General features: G+C 34.2%; 1 protein-coding gene across 8 annotated transcripts in view; it reads right to left on the reverse strand.

The window, feature by feature from the left end:
• Window positions 1-21,065, reverse strand: part of LOC135215188 (myosin-IIIb-like) — a 140,378-nt gene that overhangs the window by 14,756 nt on the left and 104,557 nt on the right. For 4 of the 8 annotated variants that reach the window (XM_064249724.1, XM_064249689.1, XM_064249670.1 and 1 more), the window contains exons 17-29: window positions 20,445-20,631; window positions 18,658-18,775; window positions 18,301-18,477; window positions 17,897-17,994; window positions 16,923-17,088; window positions 12,858-12,964; window positions 12,060-12,187; window positions 11,572-11,760; window positions 10,112-10,224; window positions 5,602-5,769; window positions 4,323-4,487; window positions 3,120-3,239; window positions 1,876-1,961 (exon numbers count right to left, since the gene is read on the reverse strand). In XM_064249724.1, coding sequence (XP_064105794.1) covers window positions 1,876-1,961; window positions 3,120-3,239; window positions 4,323-4,487; window positions 5,602-5,769; window positions 10,112-10,224; window positions 11,572-11,760; window positions 12,060-12,187; window positions 12,858-12,964; window positions 16,923-17,088; window positions 17,897-17,994; window positions 18,301-18,477; window positions 18,658-18,775; window positions 20,445-20,631 — 1,822 coding nt within the window. Of the gene's footprint in view, window positions 1-1,293; window positions 1,357-1,875; window positions 1,962-3,119; window positions 3,240-4,322; window positions 4,488-5,601; window positions 5,770-10,111; window positions 10,225-11,571; window positions 11,761-12,059; window positions 12,188-12,857; window positions 12,965-16,922; window positions 17,089-17,896; window positions 17,995-18,300; window positions 18,478-18,657; window positions 18,776-20,444; window positions 20,632-21,065 lie in introns of all 8 variants that reach the window. The other 4 variants (XM_064249718.1, XM_064249700.1, XM_064249679.1 and 1 more) reach the window with 3 other exon arrangements.

Below are 21,065 nucleotides of genomic sequence, written 5' to 3' on the forward strand. Positions count from 1 at the left end.
GGGTGTCTCTGTAACCTTTACCAGCATTTAACAATTGATTTTCCCTCTTATAACGAGCAAGTCTCCATGGAGCACATATAAGGTACTTTATGTAATTGCAAAAACAGTTCCGTTAATTTTCATGTGAATTAAAACCTTTTTGATGCAATTTCAACTCCAGCTGTTTGTAATTTTTCCATTTTTGGGCTCGACAGAAAAACGGCGCATCTTACAAATTACTGATTGTACTCATAAAGGTATAAGGAATCCTCAGAAATCCTTCACCAACGAAACCCTTCAGTTATCATATTACAGTAAAGTTACCCCCAGGTCAATCCAAGTCAGCATGATCCTAATATACATAACTGAAACTCATAAAAAAAAAGGCACCGGTTGTTTTCAGGTTATTTCTACAATTGTGCTAACTGACAATAAAGAAATTTAAATTTCTATGAAAGTATAGGAATGGATTACATACTGGTACTTGGCGCACGCAATCTGTGCTTGCAACCCTTTTACTGTACTTTGCAGCTTTTGAGAAAGGAAAGCAACCAGCACTTGTTGAAAAGAATTGATAGCGTGAGAAACGACACTATGCAAGTGAATATTTTAACATGCATTAGGACAGTTGTCTTTATAAGCCGTAACTAGTATTAATTGAAAACAAACATCTTGAAAGTACAGCACTACATATGGTTTTAGTTACCTTAATTTAAACAATAATGTATTGACCTTTTGACAATCTGCAATGAATCTGATGCATTGCTTACTCTGACGTTCTTCAAGTACTACACTACATTTTTCAATAATTTATTGCTATTTATAATTCCTAATTAATTAAATTTTATCATTTGGAATATATCGCTACGTATATCCATCTTATTTACCTATATCCTAAGTTGTATCGCGTGAATACCGATAGTATGGTACACGTAACGAGTATTAAATAGTATTACCTTTTAGTAAAATTAAATTGAATTAAGGAAATGCCCTCCATTACCACATGCATCCCAAAAGCACACTCCATAATTACATGCATGTCAACTTGGAGGGATTAAGCTACTCAAGAGGTATCATAAAACCACAGGACAGAAAATTATCTTTCCTGAAGTTCTGTGCATCAAATCAGTTAGAAATGCTTGTGCGATAAGAGGTTTGTCCTTTGATGAAATGGAAGATAAAAGTGCACCATCACCAGATTAAAGAAATTTAGACTTCAAGCTCTCTCTGTTTCTTCTAGCTCATTCCCCAGCTCTACTTCATTGCCAAAAATTTTGTTATTTGTCAACACTCAAGGTTCTTATCGCCACTTACTCATTTTCTATACACTTCTGTCTCAGCCAGAGAATTACCCGTTTTCCAGAATCATTTCCATTACTAAAAAATTTCATAAGAAAAGAAAATATCAGTTATGATACATTGGTACCCTGATAAAATTACATCTACTATATAAAATGTCCAAAATAAAGCTAAATCTTTTTAAGGCCTAAAATGTTTTTATCAGTTTAATTAATCTTACAGTTCTCTCATCAATAAAAAGGAATTGGTGGAGTATGTATGGTACATTTTTAGTGTATTATTTCCCTGAATATTTTTATTTGCCCATCAATTTTAAGTAATGAATTGATGACAATGACAACTGCCTATGTTTAATCCTATATTACTGCATACAGCTTAACATGAGAGCCAACACCCTGTGGCTTTTCAATTCTTAATAATTGTATATTTTTGTCGTTTCTATTTTACCTTTTTTGACTCGGTGGTCATAGTAAAGTACCTAATAATAATCTTTCTATCACCCCTCTGAAAAATCCTCCGACAAGTTCTGTTTTTCTTGTACGTACATTTATTCGTTCAAATTTTGCATATTATTTAATGGTTTCATCAATTTCTTACCTCCTCATCTCCTCTTGTAAAAAGTCATAGTATTCTGAAACTTTCTCATCTGTTGATGTGATCTTGATGACCGGTCGGCTGCCAGGCTGAAGAGTTAAAAACAGTAGTATAATGATGTTGCTTCAGTTATATATTTAAAGGAGTACGTACTATTACAGTATTAGTAGTATTAGAGCACAGGCGAAGATCTAGACCATATAGAAATTTAAGCAGAAATGCAGAAGAGTGGAGAGAATGCTCTTCAAGAATAATCAATAAAGGTATAATCTAACAAGATTAATGGTGTTGATAATGTATGTAAATGATATGATAGGTTATTAAAATTCATGGTTGATGTATAGAAAACCTACAGCTCATCCTATACAGTTATACCCCGAACTTAAGCGAGGTTAGGTTCCAGATCCCCTCGCATAAAAGGAAGTTTCGCGTAAGTTTGGCACAGTCTCTAAAAATGCTGATAAATGCTTACTTCTAGAGTCTGAACACTAATATGACCCAATCATGCTCCCTAAGTATTAGGTTAACTTTTAAATGAAATTAAAGTTACTGTAATTTGATTTAACAGTTAGTTTAATACATTACCCTTAAAAAAGAAATAACTAGTTGGCATAAAAACAGTTACAGAAACTACTACGTACATATGTATCCATTTTCGTATGTATACTAGTTACCCCTAATTCATGGGATGCCATTTTCTTTTTCCCTTAGAGTAAAAGAAGTATTCTTTACCACTAGGTAAACTTCATAAGTCTGTTTTAACAAAGGTAGGTACACAATTCAATGCAATAAAGAAAACATGTATATGTATATACTTAATGTTTGCAGACGGTGAAGTTACAATTCAATAAATTTAAGATCATATACTAGCGTACGGGCTAACTATGAGAAAGAGAGAGAGAGAGAAATCCCGTCATGGAGGGGTGTCACCTTTAAAAAGTGCAAATGGGATCACATCTTCTGAAAGTATATTAACTGTACGAGCTGTAATTACGTCAAATAGTACATACAGATTGTACCAGTAATTTTCTCCGAGGTTAAGATAGTAATTTTCACAGAACGACAACTCTGTTATGTCTGATATGTTTTACTAGTTGATCATGAAGGTCTTATATAGTGACAAGCACTGTGAACTATGTACTGCCTTTGTATATATTTTCAAAAATATAAATAGCATACACAGAATCTCCATACTGATTTTATACTTAAAAGCATGAAAACTTAAATTAGTACATACTAGTACATACTTCAGAAATTAAACAAAGTTTCTGAAGGGATATCATCTTTGAAAAGTGCAGTAACTTTGTGAATGGGTAATGCATCTTGTAAAAGTACGTATATGCACTAACTGTAGGTGCTGTAATTACCTTTGTATCATTTTTATGCATGTAAAAAATAAAAATAATATATTTTTAATAAAGATTTTATACATAAAGGTTTTAAAACTTAAAAATTTACATAATGAATTAAACATACACACTTTTGCAGGGTTTTGCAGTGTTTCTGGAGGATTCGTAAATGTTCGCGCTATTTGTGAAGAACTCGCGTATGAAATTAGTTAGGTTCCAGTGAAAAGTTCGTGCAACTCGAATCGCGTAAGTTCGGGGTATTACTGTAATTAGGACCTTTGAACCTTATATGATATATCATTATCTATTTGATAAATATCGAAGCCATATATATAATAGAGCTACAAATTACTGGTCATCAGTATGATTATTGTTGTATTTATTAATTTTCTTTGTTTCTCTTCATTAGGCACTTTGAACAACTCTGTAGTGAACATTAAAAGGATTATTACTAGTATGATTAGGGTTAACTATTAACTACCCATCGCTGCAACTCTCCCTGTGTTAGTTGCTACCTATACTACTAGTATTAGTCTAATTTCTACATAATTTGCACTCTGGCATCAGGGAGGGAGGGGGGACAAGAGTGTATGGGAATGATTTTGTAATTTAATGCAACCTTCTATATTTTGAGCAGAATGCCGGGAATATTAGCAAATGTTAAATGTTTCCATTGTTTATTTTTTTCTGTGGTTTTTACCTGTTAATATTTTTTGTGGATTGATTAGCAATATGTACAGTATACCTACATTACTGTACAAGGGGATGTCTATCATCATAAAATTATGGTTAGTTGAGCATTTTCTTTGAAATATTGTGTAAATAACCTGCTCAATATTGGCATCAGTAAACTAGTATTAAGAAATTTTTTATTTTAATTAGTTTTAACACTTCGAACAATGACTATGACTCAGTGGCCTCATATTCAGGAAAATGGTAAATCATATTAAAATCAGTAAGGTCAGAATTACAAGTCAAGTTTAGCCAGCCACTCTTAGATAATCACAACCATTTTGAGAAGTTATAAATTTTAATAGAATTAGAGTAAAAAATGTATATTTAAAAGGAAACTTTTTGTGTAAAAGAATAGATTGATCTTACCGGCTGAGGTGCCCCTCTCTTCCGTTGTTCATGTATTACTTGAGGAATCTGGTCAAATCCTTTGGGTCTTTTGTAATCCTTTGAAGCAGACTTCAGTTCTTCCATCCGAATGCCAGCTTTCTGACGTCGAAGGTACTTGTGAACCTCTTGATTTGACATGTGTATCTGGATATATATTAAGAAGAATCTAAATTAACAAATGACAGCACAAACCATTTAATAATAATCCCATGATTAAATTACTTCTGCATACTAATAATATTCACTTTTGTTCAACAATTGCAGTTCTCCATTTCCAGTATAAATACTAGAAAACAATAATGGAAGAACTGAAAATGAGGCATAAAGGTATGTAACCTGAAAACGTAACTAAAATTGGCATAAAGGTATACTTTAAAAGTAACTAAAATTATGTGTAAGTTTTGCATGAAACATACACAATTTATTGTAATTTTAATTAATATGGCTTTTGTTGTCAAACGAGAAAGGCTTAAAATAATTAAATAAACAATTTTAACACGTATTCTAAAGGAGTTCTGAGTATAGTGCTTACTGTAATTTGCGGTGTAAAAAGTGCAAAGCATGAAACAGCAATAGCACTGCAGTATACCTCTTCTGGAATTTATGATAAATGTGTTTCTGAATAATACATGTATTTTCTTATGCAAGAGGGACTAATTGTAACACATGCTTCCATAATATCTCCTACATCTATATTCTTAGTGCTGGACATCATACCAGTCTGCAGTCTCATCATCTTCCTACTACACTCTGGCCTTGAATCTTAGCATTCAGTAGTCTAGTCACACCTTCCTAAATGTCCTCCATTTCCTTTGACAGTGGCTATGACTCTAAGTAGTACAGGCCTTATGTAATGTACGACATAAATTTTTGCTTTGGTGAGTGTCTTAAAGTGTCTTAAACTTTAGAAGTTATAAATGATTTGTGCATTGGAGGAAAAACTCCTACCTAATTGCTGCTGAGCAGTCCAGGCTTCAAAATCAAGAGATTTGGTATTATAAAGTGTAACATCACATTCTGCACTGTACATGACAAATAACAAAATTTATTAATATACTGCATGTATGTACTGGAATTCAGGTGTAACTCAGTAATGACAAGGAATTCTAATTGTCTACTTGGGAGATACCCTAACAGATAGTACTGTAATACTACTAACAAGACACTACAGCAAAAAATGGATGTAGTAACTGTATTCAAAGTAGAATTATTTAGGGGTTAAAGCAAACAAGACAAAGTAATTACTTGTAACACTCACACTTTGAGAGAACATTATCAAACTTGTCATCCTCTTGCTGTTGGTGTACTTGCCCATTGGCTTTGGCTTTTCAGATTTTGGTGCTGGCTGAACAGCTTTCTTTTTCTTGTGTTTTCCCCAGAACTTCTGAATAATCATGGCAGCTTCATCTGGAGTTAGGCCCTCTGCCTGTAGCGTACAAAATAGTGTTATATTGTATGTGCTGCTGTTTAATAATTAAGACAGGTTATCAAATTGGCATGTAGTCTGGTTAAACTGTATTAATAGTAGTAATATATAGGGAAAATATAAAAGAATGATTTGGGTCAAGTACAGGAATATAAGATGGATGCACAAAACTTGATGGAATTGAAAATCGATTGCAATTAATACATACACGCATTATTACATAAAAATGGAGTAGAGTGCAATTAATACATACACGTATTATCACAACTGCAATTTATATACAAAATACAGTACTGTCAAATATCAAGACAAAAAAATCTATCTGTATTAACCACAATGACAGAAGGCAGTTCATCAGTGACATCCACTGCTCTGTTTTACCCTACTATGTACTAGCACTTAGAGCAGCAGAAAGTTGTGTTATTCCATGTTCATGCAGTTTTCACTGGGTCTTATGATTGGAAAAACATGATTCCTTGGCTTTCTTTCAGTGTCTTTAACTTTTACTTCCATCCCTGGAGGATGGGAATGAAGATGAAATCTCTGATGTGTAATTTTTCCTAAGTTATTGCATATGTACTAACTGCATACAGTATGTGATTTTATTTTTACTTTAAGAGTAATTTAATATGCTATTGTTTGTCACTATGCAATATACAAAAAAAATATTTATGGTATTTTCCTTGAGGGTAAAGTCTCAGTAAAATTGTTCCACACTGTTTTTGAAAATACTAGTCTTAAGAGACAGTTACCCCAGTCTCCTTCCCCTAAAGCAGGGGTTCCCAACCGGTGGCTCGCGACCCCGTGGTGGGTCGCGTATAACCTTGCTAGAAGGGGCTTGGGATAATATTAATTTCAATTCATGAATTAAATTTTGAATGCTCTTACATATTTTTTTTATTTCACTGTAAAAAAAAAAAAAAACGAGTGTTACAGCGGTTCAGTGTCATCAGATGACATTGAGGGTGTCTGGATGCGTGCCTGTGAGTGATTGCCTGTGTGAATGTGTATGTGTGTCTGCAAGTGTATGTATGTGTCTGTACTAGTGAGTATGTGAGTGTATGCGCATGTACGTATGCTTGAGTGTCTGTTTAGCTGTGCTCAAGCATGTATGTTCAGTTACTCGTAGTGCTGTATCGTGTGTGTGTGTGTGTGTGTGTGTGTGTAAAACACGACGTGGATTTATCTTAAAATTTATCCGACCTAGGTACTCATAGATCTCGACTATCTGTGGGCCAAAGGAAATTGATAATCTCCTCACAGTTTTAATGCCATTTACATAATTTTAAAATGCTCGGCCACGAATTTAAAAGCTTGCTGCTCAAATGCAGCATCAGGAATCCCACTAGCTGGGCTGGATAGCTGTTGAAACCTATGCTGATACTATTGTAAGAATAATTGTGTTCTTTTTGTGAATTAACGTTAGACTAATGTTGTGATTTAGTTTGTTAATATATAATTACAGGATTCTTGAATATTTTTTTTTTGTTGGATGTTTTTTCCCTCTCCTTCACAGAAAATAAAAAATGTAAATGAAGCTACTGATAGTAGGGGGTCGCTTGGGTTTCAAGCTTTTGGGTACGGGGTCGCGAGTGCAAAAACGTTGGGAACCCCTGCCCTAGAGTAACCAGCAACCTAAGATAGTGAACAAGAGTTTAGGGAGCTTACCAGCTCAAAGGCAACTGAATGACTCATTATTCTGATGCTATTGCAGACTCTGAGCATGTGACAAGCATCCCCTATGTGTATGTGTATCTTGTGCAGCTTAAGAGTAGCCTTGTATACAATTATTCCAAAAAATAGGTTGGATTTGTTACTAAGTTTAAAGTTTATGCAATGTCTTCCAATCCGTCATCAGTTCTAAACTTAAACTGAATTAAGTTCCATATAGTGTAGCAGAATTACTTTGCTTAAAGATATCTGCTGAGGCTTCTTTCAATCCGTCTAACGATCAGTTATTATTATTGTATTATTATATATAGATTTTTGGCAATATGCCAAGCACTGGGGGAACTAAGGCCATTCAGCGCTGAAACGGAAATTGACAGTAAAGGGTTTGAAAGGTGTTACAGGAGGAAAACCTGGCAGTTTCATTATGAAACAATTGTTAGGAGAGGGTGGACAGTAAGATGGAAGAAAGAGATTATGAACAGAGGTACAGTAAAAGGAATGAAAGGGGTTGTAGCTGCAAAGAACCTTAAGTAATGCCTACATTGCACCGAATGAGGTGCACTGACGGCGTTACCCCCCGTCAGGGATCTGACGATCAGAAGGCAAAGGTTGTTTCATCATATCCAAAACTACAGGTATGGTTTGTTCTTGTGGTTTGTACTATTGATACACACATATTGATATCTTGCAAGTCTAAAGGACAGTTTTTTTTCATGGATAACCATCCCCCCACCATTAAATGAGAAATTAACAAAAGAGTAATGTTCTGGAAACTGCTTGTTCTGAGGAATAAAAGGACAGTTTGTCCAAAATTATAGTGTCTGTCAAGTCCTGAAACATGTTTGCCTCACAGGAGGGAACTTGCAATGTTCTGGATAGATTATGTGTTGAAGATTGGATGCTTGATAATGAACAAATTCATATTTACTATAGAGTACTACATGTCAGGTATCTGATTTAACCTTTTATTTTGGACTTAGATGGCCCTTTCAAGTTTTAACTGTCATCCACTGCTGATTATAACAAAATTTCTCAATAAAGTACTTAACTCTCATTTGGTAATCAGTACCCTTTCTTTCCAATGTGTTAAGATTTCTTGCCATCTTTTTTATTCTTTTTTTTTTTTTTTAGCAAACGAATCTGGTGCTGCAAGTACTGTGTGGATTCCATTAGCATATAGCATTATATGTCTACTGAGTAGTATGAGTATTTCGTTCACAATCCATTGGAAGAAACAGGCAAATTGTGAATGACAGAGAGAAAGCAGTGAAAAAAAGCTATGCATGACTGGTTTAGCTAGTATTGATACATACATTATAGCCAGCATGTGTCATTCCAATTAGGTTGCTCATATGTTGAATGATCACTTTTATTGTGAGCAATGGTTGATCACAGTTATACAAGAAAAGCACTTACAATATGGAATTATTATATTCACTGCACTTACAGCACCATCACAGTAGAAATGCCAACACTTGAAAGCCCAACATAACTATACTCTGTTTTTTTCCATCTGTCCACTGCCCTGTGGTGTTTTTCGCATGGTAACACTGCGTCCGGGCGGGGCTTTACATAGTTACGCCTGTGTGTAAAGTTTTTAGGATAAATAAAAGGATAAATACATGAAGGGAGATTACCATTTGCTAACTGAAAAAGTGTTTTAATTTAAAATTTAACTGTATGCGAATAATTACACCGTTTTAATTAGTTTCGAAATAGGATAATTATTTAAAAGCCCGGGACGCAGTGTTACCATGCGCAAACACCACAGGCGGATGGGACAGATGGAAAAAAAACAGGGTTCTAGGCCCCTATAAATTATTAAAGAAACATGGTTAGCTTTGAAGTAAGGAAAAACTGCCCCAGGGGCTGAAATTAAGTAACAAAATGAACTCGCAAATATCTTAAGTCATGTATGAGAGCCTAACCAGTAGTGAAAAAACAATGATGGAATAGTATTATTTAATGATGGTCCTCAACTTGAACCTCAACAACTAACCTATCTTCAGGGTAGTGAGGGTCATGAGGTGGCTTGACTCATGGTAGGCTAAGTGTAGCCTGCCTTGAAAGAGTAATTTATTTCATCTTAAAAAACATCCACCAGGAATGCCATACGGTTAAGTTAAGTATATCTTAGTTTAACCAGACCACTAAGCTGATTAACAGCTCCCCTAGGGCTGGCCCGGAGGTTTAGACATTTTTACGTGGCTAGGAACCAATTGATCACCTAGCAACGGGACCTACAGCTTATTGTGTGATCCGAACCTCATTATAGAGGATGAATTGAGGTTAATCACTCTAGTTTCAAGGGCATTCTAGCAGTTGCCACTCAAAGCACTAGTTCTGAGGGGTCTTTAAAAAATATGCAGATCCTCAGACTTGTCGTTTCTGTCATTGTCTTGGATCTGCAGGCCATTTAATTACTGCTCCTGTCTCATGTTTCTGGAAATTATTCTTATCCAGAGGAGCCTAATCAACTCTTTGCTCAAAAATACTGTTTTGCAAGTTTTATGTATGAAATAAAGAGCAGAACTTCTTTAAACTGTTTTCCTAAGCATTCTTTTATATCAATACTGTAATCTTTTCCTTTGGGTTTTACTGAAACAAAGGGAAGTAAAGGTGAGAGTAGCCCCTCCTGGTATAGCACAAGAGATCAAACCAAATGGGATACCTGTAGTGCTTTTGATGCCTCTTCAGCGTTGTCTATGTGTTTCTCAACCAATTTACTTAATCTCTCCTCCAGAACCGGACCCCACTCTCTTCTAGCATTATGACCTCGCACATCTGCAAGAAGGTAAGTGATTAGAAGATACATTCCTCATGAAGCAATTCATTAACAAAAGCAAGGACTGAATAATGAGCAATTTAGGATGAGATTTGGTTAGCATGATACAGTACGTGTACTGGTTAATTTACATCATCATTTATATTTACAAATTTACAATACAAAATTGGCCAAATTATTCAATATTTGTCACCATCATTAAATTAATTCATCTAATCCTTAAAAGCTTTCATAGAGATGCATTCAAAAGCTAGTATTACTGCTTTTATACAGTGTGTAACTACTATTCTTATTTAAAAAATGTGAGCTTCAAGTTCTTTCTAATACATAGTCTTGTGACTTTTTAACTGTACTGTCTTAAATGTTGGGCAGTCCTTTTCTTTGTTTTAATTTTGTTGGTTATTGCTTATCAGCTACTGTGAAAATGATAAATTGTTCATCACCTTTGTTCATTTAACTTTGTTTCTACTTGTCATATCTTCAGTTTCACACTTTCACTGAGCCCTTTAAGAATATTTTAGCTGAAAATCTTCCACAGATTGCCAAACTCACATTTTTTTTTGTATCAGGTTTTGAAAAAGAAAAATCATTGAAAGTCTGCTATTATTTCACTTGGTCTGTGAGGACACGTCTTAATCTTTGCATACTGGCCAAGCATCAAAATTAGGGATTTCAAAATACTGGCATACAGTGATGTTATAATAAGAGAAATGGCAAAGGGTTTATCAGAACTTGAACTATTTGGGATGTGCTAAACTTTTCTCACTAGCAGTTTCCTTTCATATGGAAACTGGACTGATATACAGACAGATCATTTAAAGGTAAAAATAAATGTGATCTTGTGCTGTTTTGTAAGTAATATCTTGCATGACTGTTAGGAAGCAATAAGCCAAAGATAGTCGTAGGAATTTGTAGGGATCTTTGAAGCTACGTCCTGCAATTTTAATGGCTTCACTGCACATGTAATATGGTGTTCTAGCAGCTGTGTACTATATCTAAAGTAATAAAGAATGTACATTGATGTGTAAGGGCCACACAGTATTACAACAGGATAAATAATACTAGGTATGATACGTTGAATTTAGCACTACAATATCATTGTGTACTCCTTCAGTAACTAAATCCTACCATATACTGCACATAAAATTTATGTAGTCTAAAAATAAAAATGAATAATGGCAGTCCATTCTTCAGCCATTTCACCACCAGAAGAGGAATTTATACTTAAAGTTCACAGTTGCGATAAAACAGAACAACACAAAGTAGAATGGGGGTTGTGAGAAAGCAAGTTCCCTTTTTCACTACATTCCACTTTGATAACATATGAAATCTGATAGTTATCTTACAAGACTGAATAATGATTGCCGCCTCTTCCTCTGACAGATCCTCATGCTTCTTGACTGTCTTCTTTGGAGCGCCTGTCTTGGAAGTTTTCTTCTTTGGAGCTTCCTTCTTTGGCTTCTCTTCTTTGTCATCCTGATCCACAGAAGACTGAGCACCGAGAGCACCCATCATTTTTGCTTTCATCCATTGGGCTATTGTAGCAAATAGTAAGGAATCGAGATGATTTATACTCTTTCTAACTTTGTTCTTATGTAAGTGACATGAACTGTACTCCTTTTGTGTTAGTACAAAAGCAACCACAAGCATCAATAATAATAATACCCCTTGCTTTCATCCCTTAATGCCAAAGTGAGATATTGAACACAGAAGTTGTTAGTTATGGTTAGTATCCCAGGGTTCATCACATAAGCTGATATGAAATATAGCAGAGGAAAAGTTTGATATGCCAAGACACTAGGAGTGAAAATGATCCATGACCTTTTCTCCATACCTGAATCTTTATGAACTAATTTCCTTTCACTTGGAGGGGGAGGTGCGGGACCTTTCTTAGGAGCCGCATTCTTCTGGTTTGTGAGGCTCTCTTGATATTTCTTTCTGATGATCCATCCTCGTGCGTACCTGGCATAATTAGAGATATTATAAAATACAGACATGTCAAATAAAACTGATACAAGAGCTATTTCTTTGTTGTACTTACTGTACAAGCATTGTTTTATACTGCAGTGAGTCATCAGATAGTATATAATTGAACTATTACTAGCATAAAAATGAATTGGCTGACTATTTGACCCCACTTTTATCCTTGTAACCGAGTGTTGATTCTTGAATCCTCAAAATACATTATAAACAAAATGAACAAAGAAATATGCGTCTTTAGAAGTGTTATTACTTTTCCTGATCTAGATTTTGAGCAATTAACATCACTTTCAGCCAGTTCTTTAAAGAATGTGCACTTTATTTTCAATGCAGTGGTTTTATAGGTATCTTTTTTGGTTACTTATTGTATTTGAGTTTGGCAAAATTCTCAAGTCAATCTATTATCTCAGTGTATGTCTCTTTTTATCCAGGTCTAATGCCGGCATACGTCTACTCTCTCATAGCAGTGTGATTAAGAAAACAACAAAATTTGCAAAGGGTAAACTCTAACTCTATGAGAATTGTAGCGACAATTGAAACTCACACTTTGAAATTTGGTATTGCATTCAACAACTATCGATTATGCAGAGTAGAGGCCTTAACTGTTCAGAAGGACTATATATTATTTGTGGTGGTCGTGTTTTAACCTCACCTTTGCAGTGTTATCACAGAACGAGCCAGTGCCCACTTTTCCTTCTGGTATCGAATTTTAGCCAACCATCGTCGAACACAGGCTTGTACTTGGATGATGCGTCGAATCTGTAGAAAAAATTAAATGTAGATTCACTGTATTTTGAAATATACATGTACTATCAGCAAATTATATAACGTACATACTATATGAAAGACGCAACACTATAAAAGAGAATTATAAGGCCAAGAGAGATAGGAAAATGACCTGGATCCAGGACCAGAGTTGTAATGTTTAAGGTCTTTAGTGAGCTCAGCTTCGCCACTACACAGTCAAAACAATTCTGTCAGCTTCTTACATGTAGGGCTGACAGTAAAAAAAAGGAACAATGATAGACAGCACATTTTATGGAAAAAGGTTACCATCTATTACCCTATTATCTTAATGCCTAGTTTTATGCCCAATGGCTATATATACCTACTATGTGGTGGTTAAACATAAGTGGATGTATAATGACACTAATAATTTATGCAGAAAAATAATTTGTTTAATTTGATCAATTTAATAGTACCACTAATCAAAGTCCAGTATAATATATACCATGTATTTCACTGGAACATGATTATTTACCCCTTATGTTTCAACTTCTTGGTGTTTCAACATCAGGTCACAGACTTGTCATGCACACAGTAAAGCAGCCAAAGGTAAAGGTCAGAGCCCCTAATTACATCTATACAAAATTTACATTACATTTACACAAAATTTACACAAATGTTTGCTAAATATAAACTATCCACATTTGTTAAGGAATCCATTAGGAAGCAGTTTATTGACTGAAGGTTGTGGTGCCAGTTAAATATAAAGTTGTGTCTTTCCTTACAGACATTGGAAAATCTGTAAAACTGTGAATAAATAACACCAAATGTCATACTAGCATGTGTATTAGACAAAACCATAAGTCTAAGTAAATTAAAATCTCTTCTTTTTTCATGGATTTTATTTAGAAATTTCTTATAAACTTTATTTAATAATAGTGTATTAAAATGAAACTGGTGTATCTTGAATAATATAATACTCTAAGAGGTTCAGATCACTGGTTTCAGTCTTATGTTGTTAACTTAAGGTCGCTATTTTCATACGATATTACGTATTAGCTACAGTAACTTTGGACGCAAACTTTATGTGTTCATAATATGTAACCAAACACAGACATTAGTGGCTTAGATTGCCCGGTAGGTTAGACCAGTTTACTCCCACATGATCCATCCTTACCATTGATTTCATACATTAAGAAGATCATTTGAAAGGAAGATTTTTGAAAAGTCTGATTCATAACAATAATCAAAAATGCCATTACTAAAAAAATGATAGAAACAAATGATAAATCTCAAAAAGTAAATCAACCCTTTGTGTCTTGCTAAGGTTCTTCTGTATCGTTTACTTCTTTTTGTTATTCAAATTCTGGATAAGTGATACTAATATACCTAACTCTCATATCAAAATGTAGTTTGAAAATAATTTGTCAGCAATGTCTGCCAAATAACCAAGCAGGCTTTGTAGGCATATATATATATAATATATATATATATATAGATATATATATATATAGATATATATAACTATAAAAATTTCCCATTAATGATAAGAGAATTAACACAGTAAGAATAATTGCTAAGGACTAAAAATTTACTTCAGCATAACAGAAAACTTATGGTACCTTACACATTGATCATAAATTAAAGATGAATGCAAAAAAATCTTAACGAGTGGTTTGTTAAGAATATGGGGATGCTTTTTTTCTCTCTTTTGCCCACTAAAGAATGGATGGAAAGAGAAGAGCGGATAACAATGTAACTAGGAACCAAAAAATCATTGCAAAGACCTTTTGGTACCATTTACAGAGTGTCTTGCCAGGCCCGTACCTAGAGTTTTTTTTTTTGGGGGGGGGTCGTTTTTCCCAATCTGGACCTTTTCTTCTATAAATGTCATTGCATATATAGGTATATACAAGATGAAATACCTGAAAATGTTATTTTAGTTATATTAAGAAGAAAAATTGGGTATGCAATCTATGCCCTTCTACCCAATTAGATGTTATTCAAAGTACTGACTTTGATTAACAGAATTTTACTTATAATGTTGAAAGTTTGCACTGAAATTCAGGAATATTTCTTCAGTTTTATTGATTGATTCATTTATTATGTTAACGATAACATGCATATTACTTTATCTTTAATGTTATATACTTTGACTTATCAAAAAAACAATAATTATTTATTATTGTAAGTACAGTTCAATGAAAAGGATAGTCACAGAAAATATGGGCTTCTCAGAAATTTGGGGGGGTTGGGGGGGCGGGGGGTGGGCGGGGGGGGGGGGGTGGTCATTCGACATCCCTCGGTACGGGCCTGCTTGCACACCACACTAAGCAGTACGACGTAGGGTAATAAGATCTTACCTGAGAGAAATCTCAAACAAAAATCCATACTCATATACATTTAAAAGCTGAAGTTGAATGTGACCAAATTGCACATTTAAGAAATTTGCATACACTGTAAATAAATAAATGGGATAATTTTCTGCGTAGTCTTCTAGCAAAATGTCCACATCGTGCTTCTCATGTTTCCAGAGGTTTCCTAAAGTTCAAGATACCTATCCCATTAATTGGTTTGGTTATCATTCAAATATACAATGAATCAGTCAATGCACTCAAAATAATTTTCATCTGAATAGTTTTTTCTCTGCCTTTCCATTTTTTAACATACAAACAGAAGCCAGTATAATTGCAATTGTTTTGATATCAAGATATTAACATCATTACAGTCTGATATTGTATAATTTAGTAATAACCAATAACCTTCATAATTAAGGCTTTTGCATTGGTTAATATGTCAAACACATCTAATGCATGATTCTCTGTAGTACAGTGTACGTATATACATCTGCATACCTAAGATTAATACAAAACTGGTAGTCAAGTTTCTTATATACCCACAATTCCCTGAAACGGAGCAGTTTCTGGCCGTGAAACGAGGCTGGTTATTCCCGTAGACTTAGTTACTTTACGATTTTTCATACATAATTACTGTACAACTTCCCCAGAGAAAGTTGCGAATATTTCAGCTTGGACACAATAGAAAATGAAAATTATCATTAATATCCGCAAGATTTTTTGAATAACTTAAATCTATCGGGACGGCCAGTGCACAAAATAACGTTGAAGAAGTACTGCCCGGTAATGTTGCTTCGGAATTTCGATCCTGCCAATGGACATTGCAACGGAACGAGGTACAACATTATGGAGCTAAACTCCCACGTCATCGAAGCAGTGATAGCAACGGGCCCTCACATCGGCAAACATCTGTTCATCCCCCGGATTTCTGTACAACTTCCCCGGAGAAAGTCGCGAATATTTCAGCTCGGACACAGAAGATGAAAATTATCATCAATATCCGCAAGATTTTATGAATAACTTAAATCCATCGGGACTGCCAGTGCACAAAATAACGTTGAAGAAGTACTGCCTGGTAATGTTGCTTCGGAATTTCGATCCTGCCAATGGACATTGCAACGGAACGAGGTACACCGTTATGGAGCTAAACTCCCACGTCATCAAAGCCGTGATGGCAACGGGCCCTAACACCGGCAAACGTCTGTTCATCCCCCGGATTCCTCTGATGCCTTCGGACAACCAGTTTCCGTTCCATCAACCTGGCCTTCTCATTCTAGTGGCCTGTTCTTCAAATTCCTGATGACCCTGCCTAATATTTTAATATATCCAGTTCAAATAATATGTACTTATGAAAATCACTATGAGAAAAAATGCAAGAAATATTCAATAGGCAAGAATATATATCAAATTCAATGCTAGAAAAAACACAAGACATACTCAACGTGCAAGAACATACAATAATCAAGCTCAGCGCTAGAAAAAAAAAAGTGCAAATACTCAATATGCAAGACCATAAATAGAACAATGCTAAAAAATGCGCGAAATACTCAGTAGGCAAGAACATAAATCAAACTCAATGGAAGAAAAAAAAGAACAAGAAATACTAAATAGACAAGAACATAAATCAATCTCACCTGTTTCTCATACATTTTAGCCAAGAATTCAACATGGTAATACTTGAGGAAAACCTTGGTTTTACCCAAAGCCCAGCCATCCATCTTCAGTCTGAGGAGGAGGAGACGACAGTTCTCCCTAGAGGCAGTCACTCGCTCATCAAAGTTGAATGCCAAGAAACAATATCTGAATTGGAAAATAAAAGTTTTTCTGAGTACAAGAACTCTTACAAGTTTACCTCTTTTCAAAATAAATTTCTTGATAACAGAAGTTGAATATAAAAATTAGGCCAAAGGCCAAGCACTGGGGCCTATGAGGTCATTCAGCGCTGAAATGGAAATTGACAGGAAAAGGTTTGAAAGGTGTAACAGGAGGAAAACCTCGCAGCTGCACTATGAATCAAGTGTCAGGAGAGGGTGGAAAGTAAGATGAAGAAAGAGAAATGAAAGAAGGTATAGTAAAAGGAATGAAAGTGGTTGCAGCTAGGGGCCGAAGGCCCGCTGCAAAGAACCTTAAGTAATGCCTACAGTGCACAGCGTGAGACCCACTGATGGCACTACCCCCCTATGGGGTTGATAACAGAAGGGACTATCCAAATTACAGTAAAAGTACATTAAAATATTGCAATTACTTATTCTGAAAACCATTTCTCTTACATTTTAAAGTTTTATATGAAGTGATTAAAATTCATCTTGACATAAAATAATGTTAATTTATGTCCAACTAGTAGTTTTGAAAGTTATGTAAACTTGTTTGTAAACTTCAAAAGTGAGCATTCTTAAAGCTTTAAAAAATTCTCATCCCATTACACTGTTCTCATTTCATAAAATAAGAAATTTGGTATTCTTGACAGTATATGAAGCCAAACAACTGATCAGCATTTTGAAATTTGGATGTTATTGGTAATCAATTTGAGATTTGAATTTTCTCCACCACTTCAAATGAAATAAAGTAAAAGTCATACAATGAAGAAAAACTTCACTCAAATTAGTACCTGCGCAAGAAATCAGCGAAGAGGATTCGGTGAGAGAAACCATGCTGTCGAATCCTTACTGTTTCCATCACTCCAGCATACCTTAGTTGTCGTTGAACCTAAAAGAAAAGAACAGTTTCACTTTAATAATAGAAAACGTAATGAAAATATAAATTCTTAAGGCCAAACATCTAAATATGCCTATACATTATATGGAATATTCTTCCAGTCCATCATTATCAATAACAATACTCTATAATAGTACTTTATTGACCATTTCCTCGGTGCTTTTAACAAAATCTTTCTGTTGGAAATAATTATTTTTTATACAAAATTCCTTTGTGATCTCTACCTGTAAACAAACTCAATAACTACAAACAAATAATTCCAGTCCAGGAGGTAAAGTATAAAGAATGCCAATTCACCTTCTTCATATCAAAGTTATCTGCCTGCTTTTCGTCATTGGGCTTGATGCACCTAATAAAGTGTGGCGTACCATTAACCATTTTCTGAAGGAGATCCATGAGGGAGTACCTGAAGTAGGTGGCTACCGTCTGCTGAGCCTTTGTTTGGGAGGCCAATCCACGACTATCATACTGAGTCTGAGGAAATAAAATTCAGGGAAACATGAATAAAATGTTTAAGCATCAGTAACAATTTACTACAGTGTACTCTTCATCGAAGATTTAAAAAGTAGAACTAAAAAAAAGATTGCAACATCAGGAAGAATTTCTTGAAATCAAATCAACGACTATAATTTATTTCACCATCTGTGTCCTGACCTTGGTGCTACCTCCGAGTTTTGAGGAGGCTTGCTTGCTAAGAGTGCTGCGTGGAGAGGATCTGGGAGTTGCATAGTACAGATTACCAGTCTTTGTTAGAGGGCACTGGAAAAGGAACCTGAAGAGGAAACGGGTTTGTAAAAATACTTGGTTGACTCAATAGCAGTAATAAAAACTACACTCCATCAAGTGACAGAGGTATACTGTAAATTCTATTAGTTTTCATGGTTATAAAGACTAGAAAGACTGAGTTTTTATAACAGAGAACTAGTTTATAAAAAAAACACAAATCACATATAATACATTATACATACTGTACATACTAACAGGTATGTATGCATATGCATATATATATATATATATATATATATATATATATATATATATATATATATATATATATACAGACAGTATATAAACATCCAGTTTCAGCAGTCTTTTTTTTATTTTTAACAGAAAGAAGAATGGTAGTTTTACAATTCATGTGCCATCTAAGCCCATCAATTGCCCTACAGGTAACTTATCATTTGTTTATGGTAAAATAAGTTAATCATACATTAAATAGTTAGTGCAAAGAATTCACAGGACTATAGAAAAATATAGAAGTTGCATAAATCCTAGAAAAGTAATATAGTAGAGCACACCATAAGTAATATCATTAACAAAAGCAAAGGAGAGTAATTAGCAGAACAAATGAATAAATGTGTAATTTGACTTAGCCTACAAACCAGAAGCAAATAACAGCCAAGCAGAAAATAAAATACCTGCTTAGATGTTCAAATCACATTTTATCTCTATGAATGAAAGAAGCAACAAAGACTGGGGAAAGAGTGATGAATTAGGTAATGAATAATGAAATGATGCTTGGAACAACTTTGGAAAAGAGCTGGGGAATTATTGATGACAAGAGTTTTTACATTCTTCTCCTATCTACTATACAAAAGACTGTTGAGTCCACATATTCTCCAGGACACGAATCTGATCAAATGTCTATGACTGACTGGGCTGTGATAAACAGAATGATGCTGGATTTTGAGTATTTTCTAGATATCTTGCAGATAACAGGAATTCCATAATTCCTAATTTAAATTAACCTGTACTTTTACACTTAAAATTCAATTCAGGAGGTTTATTTAAAAATGTGTGAATTTAATTTAGAATGGTAGCCAAACAAAAGATAAGGATAAATATGTAGCTGACGAATAGGCAAGTCCATTAAAGAAGATTAAATTAAATCTAAACTTGAAATGAAGATGAAGAAAATCTCAGTTCTAAGTATAGTACAAATAAAAGCATCAACTCCAAACTGGAACTAACTGCTCACAAATCACAGGGAACGAATTAAGACAACTTTACAGAAATATCACGATGTTGAATACTAAACAGTACATACCTTAGACTAACAAACATCTATCCACGGGTAAGAAATGAAAAAAAACACCTATTGCAACAACAGTGTATTAGTGAATTACACTGCAGGATAAACAGTAAGATTTAAGCACAGTCTTGAAAAAATAAAACCTACACTGGGCAGTTATTCTATAAAGCAATAAAATTCTATTAAAACTGGAGATCAAGACATTCATAAAAAAATCAAAACATCAGAAAGAAAGCTGTAAGCATAGAGTAAGATTACTAATTGGTGGCATTATTCTATTCTATTAAGCAATAGTAAATATCTATAAAACTGAAGATCAACAGATCTTTTAAATAAAAATGAAACTTAAGAAAAAAATTGAATGCACATAGTATGATACTAAATGGTTGGCCATATCAAAAACACTCACCGAATGACGTCATGAGAACTTTGTCTGAAGAGCTGAATTACTTCCGTGGGAAGGAAGTTTTTATTCTTTTCCAAGAATTTTGAAGCATCATAATTAACTTTCCCAGCAAAGTGTCTGATTCCAAAGTCAAGTCCTTGGGCCTTTGGTTTCAAGTAAAACTGAGACTTGACATTATTATGGAACTTATCTGTAAAAAAAATATTAAAATCTATTTTAAAAAATCCTTGGAATATATTTTATTTTGGAAAATCTGAATTAGTCATATCTTTCATGTTTCTTTGGAATTTATATGTTTAAAGCTTGAAATTTCTTTATTATTTTGAGGTCAACAATTTTGCTAAGAAATTCTAGTGTCTGTATTTTTCAACATACGTATTCCATGTGCACAGTATCCTACACTATTAAGTATGGTTACCAGGTTAGTGTTTCGGAAGAAAAATGGTTTACCTTTTTTTAGACTGGATAGATTTACAATATTTGGGAGAATGTAAAGAAAGATAATGAAGATCTAAAGTGCATTTTAGGCTTGTGTCTCATGTTGATCAATAGACTGTATTTTGACTTCTGATATATAATCATTTTATTATATGTAATGGGTTTGTTAGTTATGAAGGGAGATAG

The sequence above is a fragment of the Macrobrachium nipponense genome, chromosome 19 (genome assembly GCF_015104395.2).
Source record: "Macrobrachium nipponense isolate FS-2020 chromosome 19, ASM1510439v2, whole genome shotgun sequence".
Taxonomy (NCBI): domain Eukaryota; kingdom Metazoa; phylum Arthropoda; class Malacostraca; order Decapoda; family Palaemonidae; genus Macrobrachium; species Macrobrachium nipponense.